We start from the raw sequence: 13,705 nt of genomic DNA, 5'->3' as shown, positions 1-13,705 counted from the left end.
TTTATAAAAATAAAGCTAGGGCAGAGAAGGTAGAATTCTTACCACAAAACAAGGTCCAACCCGGCTGCCAAAGAGCCCCGTCCGGACAACTCCACTCCGCGCCTCTGGGGGTGGGGTGCGGTTATTGATGTGGGAGAGAAAAGCGCCCTTGCGTGACGTCACTTCCGGGAGAGGCGCCGGGGCTTGGCCCCACCCTCCACCTCGCTAGGATCCTGGGCCGGGTGGCCAGGGTAGAGCCCGGCTGAGGCTGGGAGCAGCTGCTTTGGGGGCGGAAAGTCACGTGAGGCTTCTTGGTGCTGTGGGTGGAGACGAAAAGCTGCGGTTAAGGAGGGTCGGATTTAACCGTCACAGGGAAGTGCGTTCAAACGGAATCGCGGAGTGGGCTGAGGTAGGGACAAGGCAGCGGGCGCTGCCCTGGGCGCTCATGCGAGTGACACCTGCGCCCCCGTGGCTGGCGGGCGGCGGGCGGACTCCACCGGAGGGTGGAGGGACCCCGCGGGAGCCTCCGGGCCATCCTCAGGCCACCGCAGACTCCGCGGAGTGTGTGGGAGGCGCTGGCCTCGCGCCGGGCGGCGGAGGTGGCTCCGTCTTGGGGCTCCTGGGAGCCCCGGGAGTAGTGGGTCTCCCCGTCCACTGAGCCGAAGACCCGTGGACTGCCCTGACACCGACCAGGCGCTCCTAGGGTCGAGCTGCGCCTGGGTTTCTCCACTTTTCTCTCGCCACCCACTTCTCTCTCCTACCGCGTTGCTCAGGCTCGGGCCACCTCACCTGACCGAGATTTTCCAGTGTAGGACTACGATGTTATTCCTTGGAGCATCTCCATGCTAAGGCAAAAGTGAAGACGCTATTAATGATCCCAATACATTTTCTTAAAAGTTTGGGTAGCGCTCACTGCTTTGCACGTCAGTGATCGTATTGATATGCGTCCTCTCTCCCCAGCCCTGGGGCCTCAGGTAGTTGGGTGGCAAGGGCAGGATTATCCCAAAGGCCTTGAAAAGGATAAGATTTCAGACTTTTATTTACTTCTTTTGGGGGGAGGCCATCAAGCAGAACCGAGGAGCAGTGAATCAGCAGTTCAAGTGAATCTTTGATGATGAGGAAGGTTGCCCAGAGCCACGTGCTGGATTAAAAAATCTTACTTCAGCATCTTTCCAAGTCCGGGCGGCTCTCTTCCTACCTTTCTCACCAGCAGAGTTGCCTAGATGTAGTTAAGATAGGCAGACCCCTTGTTATGTGCCATTTCACAGGTCTGTAGTTATTACAAGTTCTTAGTTTATTATTTAACAATTTAGTGGTAAACCTTTTCTTCATTGTATAACTATGAGATTCTGAGACAAGATAAACCAGTCCTTTTGACAACAGGGATTACTGGATATGAGTTAGAAGGATTTGTTAAATTCCCTCAGTTTCTGACATAGTAGCATTACTGATGATCTGGAAACTATGAAGAACATTTTAACTTTCAATCATTTCATCTTGTTGGATGTAAGTTTGGGTCTTACTTGATTAATTTAATTTGACCACGTTTTTTTCAAATACATTTGATCCTGGGTTTAATAAACTATTACCTTAAGAACAATTGATATTTACCTTGTAGCATGTAAGCTTGTGGTTCACTGTTACTACTCTGGGTAATTCTTTAGAGTTTCACTAATTAAAAGGAAATGTGAATAATTCTCCTTTTCTTTTCTCTCCTCCTTCCCTCCTTGTACTGTATGTGAAGCTGTCAGGACCATAAGTAGACAATAAAGCTTCAGAAAGGTCTTTACCACTCTTCCTGTTCCCAACTCTAATATATAGATGATATCAGGTTAAAATGAACATTACAGAAATCTATCACATCAGGAAAGAAAGTGAAGATTAAAAAGGATGACATGTAATATGAAGGTCAAGAAAAAGAATGTGGAGTAATTCTGCTCTCTACCTTGCAAATGGGAATCCTTAGAGATGATATCTTGGAATTAAATGAAGAGGTTTGAGGTGTGTTTTCATTCCAAATGAAGTAATGGAGTGTCACAAAATCAAAAGAAATGGATGTGAACATTCTGAGGTTTTTTTGGATAATACTCCAAATTAAAGACTAACCTTTCAATATGTTTTTCTCGTTTTTAGATAGTGAATTCCTAAGAAGAAAATAATGGATTTCATATTAGTTGTTCTCTAAGTATTTGGACTCAGCATTGTGCAGGTTTTTTGCAAAGGCCAAAAGAAGATGGCAACTCCTTATGTCCCAGTTCCTATGCCCATAGGGAACTCTGCTTCCAGTTTTGCAACCAACAGAAACCAAAGAAGTTCTTCTTTTGGGAGTATCTCAACAAGCTCAAACTCTTCCAAAGGCCACTTAGAGGACTCAAATATGGGTAATTTTAAACAGACAAGTGTACCCAATCAAATGGATAGTACTTCATCTGTCTGTAGCAGTCCCCTCATTAGGACTAAATTTACAGGTGCAGATTCTTCCATTGAGTATTCTGCTAGACCAAGAGAAAGTGAAGAACAAAATCCTGAAACAGTATATTTGGAAGATAGACCTTCGACACCTACTATACTGGGTTATGAAGTGATGGAAGAAAGAGCTAAATTTACTGTGAGTATTGACTTCTGCTGTACATCAGTAGAAAGTGAAAAATTGACTAACCAGTGTTCTATATATGAGTTAAATTGTTACCTGTCTTATAATTTCTTGAACATAAAATTCAAGTAGTGTTTACACCTGTAAATTCTGTCATGCTGTAGTAAACTTCATTTTACTTGAATGAATTTTCACAAACCAGACACATTTGTGAAACTAGCACACAGATCAAGAAACAGAACATTACCAGCATCCAAAAAGCAGCCCCCACCATGCTGTCTGTCAATACCCACTCTCCTGATAGCCTACATTAATTTTGCCTATTTTTCTACTTTATGCAAATGGAATTATAGAATATGTACTCTTGGGTATGGTCTCTTCAGCATTGTGTTTGTAAGATCCATCCTTAATCTTGCATGTAATTGTAGGTAGCTCATTTTTATTACTGGTAGTATTCCTCTATGTGAATATACTACAATTTATTTATCTATTGTACTGTTGAAGAACATATGGATAACTTCTAGTTTGGGCTCTTACAAATGCTACTGCTATGAACTTTTTAGTACTTATCACTCAACACATTAACACATTTCTGTTTTACATCTGCCTAGGAGTAAAATTGCTAGATCATATGCCTAGCTTTAAAAGATACTGACGAACAATGTGTCAGAGTAGTTGTACTAGTTTATACTCCTTTAAGCAGTGTATGAGCGTTCCAGTCACTCCACACCTGCCCAACATGTGGTATTTTTTCATCTTTTTCACTATTATTTTCTATCCCGGTGGGAAGAGTCATATCACATTGTGGTCTTCATTTGCATTTTTAATGACTAATTAAATTGAAGACTTTTTGAGTCATTGGATATTCTCTTTTGTGAAGTGTCTGTTCAAGACCTTTATTCATTTTTCTTGGGAAGAGTTTTTTCCACTTTGATTTATAATTTTCTATGCATTTTGGACAAATTCTTTGTTAGAGCATACATTGTGACTCTAACATTATCTCTTTGATAATAGTCACAATGTATGATAATCTCTGTGGCTTGCCTTTTCACTTAATGATGCATTAGATAAAAATTTATAGTTTTAATATAGTCCAGTTTATTAATTTTTTCTTTTATGGTTAGCACTTTTTAAAATTACTCCCAGCTTACAAAGATGTTGTCTCTATGTTTTCTTCTAAAAGCTTTATTGTTGTTGGGGCGCCTGGGTGGCTCATTCGGTTGAGCGACTGCCTTCGGCTCAGGTCATGATCCTGGAGTCCCGGGATCGAGTCCCGCATCGGGCTCCCTGCTCGGCGGGGAGTCTGCTTCTCCCTCTGACCCTTTCATGCTCTATCTCATTCTCTCTCTCAAATAAATAAATAAAATCTTAAAAAAAATAAAATAAAATAAAAATAAATAAATAAAAGCTTTATTGTTGGACCTTTCACATTTAGATCTGTAAACTCACTGGAATTGATTTTTGTCCATGGTGTGAAACAAGGGTCAAGATACTTTTTTTTCCCTCCATATGGGATCAAGTAATCAGGCTTTTATTGAAAAAACCACTCCCTCTACATTTGCACTGTTGCCTATGTCATAAATCAGGCAACCATTTAAATATATGGGTTTGTTTCTGTGTTCCGTTTTTCCCTCATTTGCCAGTTCCACATTGTCTTTAATTACTAATGCGTTATGAGAGGCCTTGATACCTGCCAGCTTAAGTAGTCTAGCTTTGTTCTTCAGAATTGTCTTGGCTATCCTTGACTCTTTGTTCTGGGATTGTATTGACTCTATAGACTAAAGAGATCTGACATTTTTACAATACTGAGTCTCTGAATCTAAACCTAATCCATTTACTGAAGTCTTTAACGTCCTTTTGTAGTTTTCAGAGCAGAGGTCTTAGGTTTTTTGGGTTTTTTTAAGTAATCTCTATACCCAATGTGGGGCTTGAACTCATGACCCTGAGATTAAGAGTCACATACTCTACTAACTGAGCCAGCCAGGTGCCCCGTAGTTAGATTTATTTCCAAGTATGTATGTTGTTTGATGTTCTTGATACTTTGTTCTGTTTTCATTGCTAGTTTATATATTTTGGTCTTGTGTATCAATGTGTGTTTATGTATCCAGAGACCTTGCTAAATACACTTATAATTGAGATAGTTTGTTCTTCCTCTTGGATTTTCTTGATGTAAAGTTTTTATGTTTAGTTCAACATTTCATGCTGTAAGCCTACAAACAGTATAGAAGGACCTCTGAGAAAACAATTGTTGAAATAATTTTTGTTATTGTTAGGGAAATGTTTAATTTTTAAAAAGTTTTTTATCTGAGTATATTTGACACACAATGTTACATTTGTTTCAGGTATACAACATAGTGATTCCCCTTCTCTATACATTATGCTATGCTCACCGTAAGTGTAGCTACCTTTTGTTACCACATAACGCTATTGCGGTATCATTGACTATTTTCGCTCTGCTGTACCTTTTTTCCCTATGACTTATTCATCCATAACTGAAGTCCTGTATCTCCCACTCCCTTCACCCATTTTGCACTTTCCCCTACCCCCTTCCTCTGACAGTCACCAGTTTGTTCTCTGTATTTACAGATCTGATTCTGCATTTTGTTTATTTGTTTTGTTTTTTAGATTCCACATATGAGTAAAATCATATGGTACTTGTCTTTCTCACTCTGACTTACTTCACTTACATTATACCCTCTAGGTTTATCCATGTTGTTGCAAATGGCAAGAGCTCATCCTATTTTGTGGCTCCATGATACTCCAGTGTGTGTGTGTGTGTGTGTGTGTGTACACACACCACATTTTCTTTATCCATTCATCTATCAGTGGACACTTAGGTTGCTTCCATATCTTGGCTATTGTAATGATGCTGTAGGAAACGTAGGGGTGCAAATACCTTTTTGAATTAGTGTTCTCATTTTCTTTGGGTAAATACCCAGAAGTGGAATGACTGGATCATATGGTAATTCTATTTTTAATTTTTTTTTATTTTTTCCTATTTTTTTTCTATTTTTAATTTTTTGAGGAAACTTCATACTGTTTTCCCCAGTGGATGCATCAATTTACATTCCCACCAACAGTGTATAGGGTTGCTTTTTCTCCACATCTTTGGTAACACTTGTTATTCCTTATCTTTTTTTATTTTAGCCACTCTGACAGATATAAGGTGATATCTCATTCTGGTTTTGATTTGCATCTCCCTGATGATTAGTGATGTTGAGCATCTTTTCTTTTGTCTGTTGGCCATCTGTATGTCTTCTTTGGAAAAATGTCTGTTCAGGTCCTCTGTCCATTTTTAATTGGATTATTTGTGGATTTTCTTGGTGTGGAGTTGTATAAGCTCTTTAAATATTTTGGATATTAACCCCTTATCAGATACATCATTCGCAAATATCTTCTCCCATTCAGTAGGTTGTTTTTTAGGTTTTTTTTTATGGTTTCCTTTGCTTTGCAAAAGCTTCTTATTTTTATGTAGTCCCAGTAGTTTGTTTTAGCTTTTATTTCCCTTGCCTCAGGAGACATATCTGGAAAAATGTTGCTAAGGCTGATGTCAGAAAAATTACTGCATGTGTTCTCTTTTTTTATGGGTTCAGGTCTCACATTTAGGTCTTTAATCCGTTTTGAGTTTATTTTTGTGTAAGGTCTTAGAAAGTGATACAGTTTCATTCTTTGACATGTTGCTGTCCAGTTTTCCAAGCATCATTTATTGAAGAGACTATCTTTTTCCCATTGTATATTCTTGCCTCCTTTGTCATAGATTAATTGACTGTATAAGCATGGGTTTATTTCTGGGCTCTCTATTCTGTTCTATTGGTTTATATGTCTATTTTTGTGCCAGTACCGTTTGTTTTGATTAGTACAGCTTTGTAGTATATCTTGAAATCTGGAATTGTGATACCTCCAGTTTTGTTCTTTCTCAAGAGTGCTTTGACCATGCAGAGTCTTTTGTGATTCCAAACAAATTTTAGGATTATTTGGTCTAGTTCTGTGGAAAATGCTATTCGTATTTTGATAGGGATTGCACTGAATCTGTAGATAGCTTTAGGTAGTGTGGACATTTTAACACCATTAATTCTTTCAATCCATGAGCATGGAATATCTTTCCATTTATTTGTGTTATCTTTCACCAGTGTTTTATAGTTTTCAAAATTCAAGTCTTTCACTTCTTAAGTTTATTCCTAGGTATTTTATTCTGTTTGGCACAATTGTAAATAGAATTGTTTTCTTAATTTCTCTTTCTGCTACTTTGTTATTAGTATATAGAAACATAACCAAAAATAAAAATAAAAACCAAGCAATTTCTGTGTATTAATTTTGTATCCTGCAACCTTACAGGATTTATTACTTCTAGTAGTTTTTTGGTGGAATCTTTAAGGTTTTCTGCATACTGTATCATGTCATCTGCAAATAGTGACAATTTAACTTCTTCCTTACCATTGTTTCTTTTTCTTGTCTGATTGCTGTGGCTAGCACTTCTAGTACTTTGTTGAATTAAAGTGACAAGAGTGGACATTCTTGTCTTGTTCCTGATCTTAGAGGAAAAGCTCTGTTTTTCACCATTGAGTATGATGTTAGCTCTGGGTTTTTCAGATATGGCCTTTATTAGGTTCAGGCATGTTTTTTCTAAACCTATCCTGTTGAGAATTTTTATTGTGAATAGATGCTGAATTTTGTCCGATGCTTTTTCTGCATCTATTGAAGTGATCATATGATTTTTATCCTTCATGCTGTTGATGTGCTATATCACATTGATTTGCAAATGTTGAACCATTCTTGCATCCCCAGAATAAATCTCACTTGATTATAGTGAATGATCCTTATAATGTGTTGTTGAATGCAATTTGTTAATATTTTGTTGATGATTTTTAGCATCTATGTACATCAGTTGAGATAATTTATGAAGAGAGATATCTTTAGAGTTAAATTATCGTTAAGACTGATGATGTGATGGGAAATTTGCATGGACCTGACTTTTTTTGGAAATTATGATAAACCAGTGGCCCATTTTCTTATATTGACGTACCTTATGCTGGATGAGCTTTCATTGAAATGATGTGTGTGAAAATACAAGTTCATAGGCAAATTTAAGGCAGCGATACATAAAGTCTTTAAAAACACTTTAAGGAAGAAGTAAATAACAGGTATGAAGTCATTACTATTCATGTATTCATTTAATTCATGTTGGGGGTACCTATTGTGTGTCATGCACTCTTTTAGGTAATAGTGGTACAGCAACTCGAATGAATGAATGATAGATGAGTAAGCATTTTAAAATGCTGGTATGTCATATGGTGGTAAGTGGTATAAAGAGAAATAAAAGAGTGAAGGGAGATAGTTTCCCCACAACTGGAGTTGCAATTTAAATAACATTATCAGTCATGGCCTCACAGAAAAGATGTTAGCACTAAGAGGCAATGAGCCACGAGAATATCTGGGGAAAGAACCTTCCTGACAGGTGAGACAACTGCAGAGGCCCTTGTGGCTGACAGCAGAAGAAGCCATGAGGAGAGATGTAGGAACTGAAATAACAGGTAAAGACAAGGGAGTGTGACACACAGATCAGGTAGAAGCATGTAGGCCATTGTAAGGCCATTAGATTTTACTCTGCACAAGATGGCAATCTTTGAAAAGGTTTTAAAGGAAGTGTTGCATGATCTGACTTAATGTTTAAAGGCTCATCTGGCTGCTGAGTTAAGACTAGATTTTGTGGAGGAACGAATGGAAACAGGAAGTATTAAGTTCTTACAGTAATCCACGGAAGACGTGATGGTGGTGTGGACAGGGTTGTGGAAGAAGTCCTAAGAAGTGATCAGATTCTGGGGATATTTTTGAAGGTAAAACCTTTAGATGTGGGATAAAGATAAATCAACGATGATCCCAAAGTTTTTGGGTGAACGGTAGGGTTGCTGTTTAATTAGGTGGCAGGTTTTGAGGGCAAGATCAGGATTTGTTTTTGGACATGCTAGGCTTGAGATGTCTAGTAGACATCAAAATGGAGATGTCAGGTGTGTGTGTATATGTGCATGTGTGTCCATAAGCATATGTATTATGTATATGTATGTAAATATAAGTTGAGTTTAGGGGAGAAGTCTGAGCTGAATATACACGTTTGGGAGTCTTAGGTTTGTAAGATAATTTTTTTCTAGGTATATTTCTTTGAATTGAGCTCTTAACTGAAGAAAGCATTAGGAATGACTGGTAAGTTCTTGTCATTAGTGTGTCAAGCCTTTGAAAAGTGTTTAAGAACAAAAGTGACTAGGAGGGGTGATAAGTCAGATTGGGAAGGAGCCATGAGGTGGGCTTCTTCAATTGGTAATGTTTTGTTTCTTGCACTTGGTACTAGTTACATGAGTGTGTTTGTTTTATGAAAATTCATCAAGTTGTATACTTATGATTTTTGTTCTTTTCTATATGTATTCTGTAATTAGGTGTGTGCTCCTGCATAATTTACTTAAAAATCCTATAATAAGGGCTATATAAAAAGCACAAAGTAGTGTATACTAAGTTTCCAGTAAAGAGTAGAAACCATAACTGCTGTTAGAACATAGAAGAGGGAATGATCAGTAGTGTCCATAAACTTTTCATTGAAAGCACTACTTACACAAGTAGAAACATAGGAGAGCTTTCTAGAGAAGATAAAACACAAAAATCTGTACTTTGTCTTTACTAGAGAAATAGGAGTGCTCAGGGGCCACTGTGGAGAAAAACTTGAAAGGAGGATTCATTTTTTAAAACAGGAAAATAAAGTCAATATGGATTATGTGTAGGTAAACCTTATTATCATATGAAGTTGACTTTTATTATGCATCAGTTATTCATACTCAAACGTTTTGAAGTCAGGTTATCCCTTTTGTTTCTATTAGTAACTCCTAAGAAGAATGTTTCATTAGTATCCCCTTTACAATTATCTTAGATAAGGACTTTCTGCAGACTTTAAAGGATAACCAAATAATCTTCCTCATCTTTATATGAGATGAAGATAAAGATGAGATAAAGATGAATTATTTATATTTACTTAATAAAGTAAATATAAGATAAAGATGAGATAAAGATGAATTATTTATATTTACTTCAAAGCTAAAGGAGTCATCCTTAACCCTTGCTGATTCTCCCCCTTAAAAGCTGAAAGAGGGGTGCCTGGGTGGCTCAGTTGGTTAAGCGGCTGCCTTTGGCTCAGGTCATGATCCCAGGGTCCTGGGATCAAGCCCCATGTCGGGATCCCTGCTCAGTGGAGAGCCTGCTTCTCCCTCCCCCTCTGCTGCTCCCCCTGCTTGTGCTCTCTCTCTCTGTCAAATAAATAAAATCTTTAAAAAAAAAAAAAAAAAAGGCTGAAAGAGAGGTCTGTAAGGGAGAAAAATCAAATAAGGATGATCTAGTCCCTAAACAATGAGTCTTCTCTACAGCATCCAGTAAGACTAGGTGAGCCACAAATGTGAGTCATATTTGTAATTTAAAATTTTCTAGTAGCCATGTTTAAAAAAGTGAAAAGAAGCAGATGAAATTATATTTAATAATATATTTTATTTAATCCAAAGCCATTTTAATGAAGTATTTTTACATCTTTTTTTTTTCGTTCTCAGTCTTTTAAATCTGGTGTGTATTTACACTCACAGCACATGTCAGTTAGGACTTGTCATATTTCAAGTTTTCAGTAGCCGCTTGTGGCTAAAGGGCAGCTCCAGAGCTGCAATTGAAAATTACTGCACAGCTGACTTCAAAAAAAATGTTACTCATTTTTAAGAGTTTCACTTGTTCAGCAAATGGTTATTAAGTACTTCCTATGTGTCTTGTATTTAGTTTAGCCCAAAATACTGTACTGAAACTACCAGAAGATATTTCACTGAGATTCTGTCATAAATAATACTTCCTCATAATAAATTCTAAAATTATACTTATGAAAAACAGAATCTAGTTTTCTTATTATATGCTTTTTAAAATACTGACTTGCTTCAACCAAGTTTTTTTTATTTAAAGCCTAGATAATTGTGCATATTTATAGAAGTGTAAACTTTTATCTAATATGGATATTTCTTAGCTGCATTTCAGCCTTGAAGATTAAAACAACATTAAATTTATTTGAAAACTTGGTGTGATAGTTACTGAATTTATAAATTAAATTAATCAATTTAGGTAAGTAAAGGACAAGAGTGGCTATTTTTCACAATTTTTCAAGTGTGATTGAGCCTTTCATCAATTTTGAATATTTTAGCATAAAATGTATTTTGGAACTGATGAGTTTTTTTTTATTAGTGTGTGCCAAACATTTTGTCTCAAATTTGTCATAGTCATGTTTCTTAAGAAGCAAATCTTGCCACGTGCTTGGGTGGCTCATTCGTTAAGCGTCTGCCTTCAGCTCAGGTCATGATCCCAGGGTCCTGGGATCGAGCCCCGCATTGGGCTCCCTGCTCAGCAGGAAGCCTGCTTCTCCCTCTCCCACTCCTCCTGCTTGTGTTCCCTCTCTTGTTGTGTCTCTCTCTGTCAAATAAATAAAATCTTTTAAAAAAGAAAAGAAAAAGGAGCAAATCTTGCTTTTGGTGCCTACATTGATTATTTGTACATTTGATGTTCCAAATGATTTTTTTTTTTTTAAGATTTTTATTTATTTTTTGACAGAGAGAGAGCAGGAGAGGGAACACAAGCAGGGGGAGTGGGAGAGGGAGAAGCAGGCTTCCCTGCTGAGCAAGGAGCCCGATGTGGGGCTCGATCCCAGGACCCTGGGATCATGACCTGAGCTGAAGGCAGACGGTAAACGACTGAGCCACCCAGGTGCCCCAAATGATTTCTGATATTTTTTACATACTAATTGTTATGACCTGGGTTGTCAAGTAAAAGTTTTTAAAATACTTGGTTTGGTTTGAAATTTTAGATATCTTTATATACATTTTTTTCACCTCTCTCTCTCTCTCTCTCTCTGCATAGGTATATAAAATACTAGTAAAGAAAACCCCAGAAGAAAGTTGGGTAGTTTTCAGAAGATACACTGACTTCTCTAGACTTAATGATAAAGTAAGTACTTTAATAAATCTAAAACGGACTTTTCAGTTTCAAATTATTATCTGTTCCTGACAGTTCTACTGTTAAATATTTGTGGGTTCTCCTTGTTAGTTATCTGAGTGAAGTCATATTTTGCTAGTTCCTAAGAAAATTAACTATTTTATTTCATTTTAATAGCCTAAAGACCCATCTTTACACATAACTTCCTTTTTTTAGAAACAAAAAATTATTTTTAGTATAAAAGTATGAAAATCTTAAAACTGCTAACAGAAATATAAATGATTATATAGGGGCGCCTGAGTGGCTCAGTCATTAAGCGTCTGCCTTCGGCTCAGGTCATGATCCCAGGGTCCTGGGATCGAGCCCAGCATTGGGCTCCCTGCTCCGCGGGAAGCCTGCTTCTCCCTCTCCCACTAGCCTTGCTTGCTTGTGTTCCTGCTCTCGCTATCTCTGTCTCTGTCAAATAAATAAATAAAATCTTTAAAAATAAATAAATAAATAAAATGATTATATAAGCTTGTGAATTTGATAAAGATGTATATAAGATTCCCCTAAATCCTATGACTATAAGGGAATGAATATTTCTAACATGTGTATTAGTTTTCTATTGCTGTTAACAAATTACCACAAACTTTGTGACCTAAAACATAACTGTTTATTATCAAGTGATTTAGGTGGGCTCAGCTGGGTTTGCCACTTAGGGTTAGATAAAGTCAAAGTCAAGCTGTTGGCTAGACTGGGCTCTTCTCTGGAGGCTCGGAGAAAGTATCAGCTTTTGGGTTCATTCAGGTTGTTGGCAGAGTTCAGTTTCTTGTAGTTGTAAGACCAGGATCCCCATTTCCTTGCTGGTTGTCAGCCAGAGGTTGTTCTTAGTTCATAGAGTGCTGTCCAGTCTTTGCACATGGCCCCTGCACCTTCAAAGTCAGCAGTAGCAGGTCATGTCCTTTTTGTGCTTTGAATCTCTCTGACTTTCTCTTCTGCCACCAGCCAGGGGGAAAGCTAGACTTTTAAAGGGCTCATGATAAGATCAGACTCACCGAGATAATCTATCTTAAGGCCAATTGAAAAGTAACCCTAATTACGTCTGCGTAATCTCTTTTAATGTGTGACATAACAAAATCACAGAAGCAACACCAGGGACAAAGATCATGGGGCCATCTGGAATTCTGCTTACTGCACATATGAAACAAAGAAAATAATAAAAACCTCAATATATTAAAAACTCTTAAAAGTAAATTAGAGTAAACCCAAAAGTAGAAAATACTACAAATGATGTGAACAAGGCAAACCACAGAAGAAATATAAGTGACCAATAAATTTGGAAAACATTTGATATCACAAGGACTCAAAGGAAAATTAAGAAACTGTTTTTCATCCATCAAGTTAACAGACATTTAAGTGGTATTATCCATTGTTGGAAATATGAATCTTCCTAGGGGACACAACTTCCTAAAGTTGTACATAATTTTGATACAATAATCACATTTCTGGGATTTATCCAATATAAGAAATCATGGATATGGACAATATTTAGCTCTAAGGATACTTTTCACTGTGTTTTATTCATTGTTATTTTCTTTGTGTTTTAATTTGTTTTTAATAGTTAAAAATTAGAACCAACCTAAATTTGGGGAATTGATAGGGAATTGAGTAAATTGCAGTACAAATGTAATAAAGAGCTGAGATGTCCACAGAGCTAGAGGGAAATCAATTGAGGCAGGTGAGGGTGGTAGTATTTTAGAAACCAGGAGCATTTCTCCAAAGGAAGCAAGTGGTTTAGGATGTTTCTAAGAGGCTAAGTAACCTTGGATTTTGTCTTTGGATCAGAAATCACTCCCTAATTTTGACAGGTGTTTAGTAGAGGAAACTTTACTGGTCCTGTTTTCTCCCATCTGCCACCTTCACTCTCAAAACTTCTAAAGTTATGGGCGCCTGGGTGGCTCAGTTGGTTAAGCGACTGCCTTCGGCTCAGGTCATGATCCTGGAGTCCCAGGATCGAGTCCCGCATCAGGCTCCCTGCTCGGCAGGGAGTCTGCTTCTCCCTCTGATCCTCCTCCCTCTCATGCTCTCTGTCTCTCATTCTCTCTCTCTCAAATAAATAAATAAAATCTTTAAAAAAAAAAAAAAAAAACTTCTGAA

At 37.5% G+C, this 13,705-nt stretch overlaps 1 protein-coding gene across 4 annotated transcripts in view; it reads left to right on the top strand.

Moving 5' to 3' along the window:
* Positions 1-217: 217 nt before the first annotated feature.
* SNX16 (sorting nexin 16) overlaps positions 218-13,705 on the top strand; it is a 41,987-nt gene continuing 28,499 nt past the window's right edge. Inside the window, exons 1-4 of one of the 4 annotated variants that reach the window (XM_031025098.2) lie at positions 218-388; positions 1,731-1,980; positions 2,113-2,587; positions 11,492-11,578. In XM_031025098.2, the coding sequence (XP_030880958.1) occupies positions 2,213-2,587; positions 11,492-11,578 (462 nt within the window). In that variant the 5' untranslated portion in view covers positions 218-388; positions 1,731-1,980; positions 2,113-2,212. Of the gene's footprint in view, positions 389-1,723; positions 1,981-2,112; positions 2,588-11,491; positions 11,579-13,705 lie in introns of all 4 variants that reach the window. The other 3 variants (XM_031025096.2, XM_031025111.2, XM_006727130.3) reach the window with 3 other exon arrangements.

This window comes from Leptonychotes weddellii, chromosome 4 (genome assembly GCF_054177405.1).
Source record: "Leptonychotes weddellii isolate Sample4059 chromosome 4, ASM5417740v2, whole genome shotgun sequence".
NCBI lineage: Eukaryota > Metazoa > Chordata > Mammalia > Carnivora > Phocidae > Leptonychotes > Leptonychotes weddellii.
Note: the sequence above shows the minus strand (reverse complement) of the source record. Positions and strands in the feature narration are given on the sequence as shown.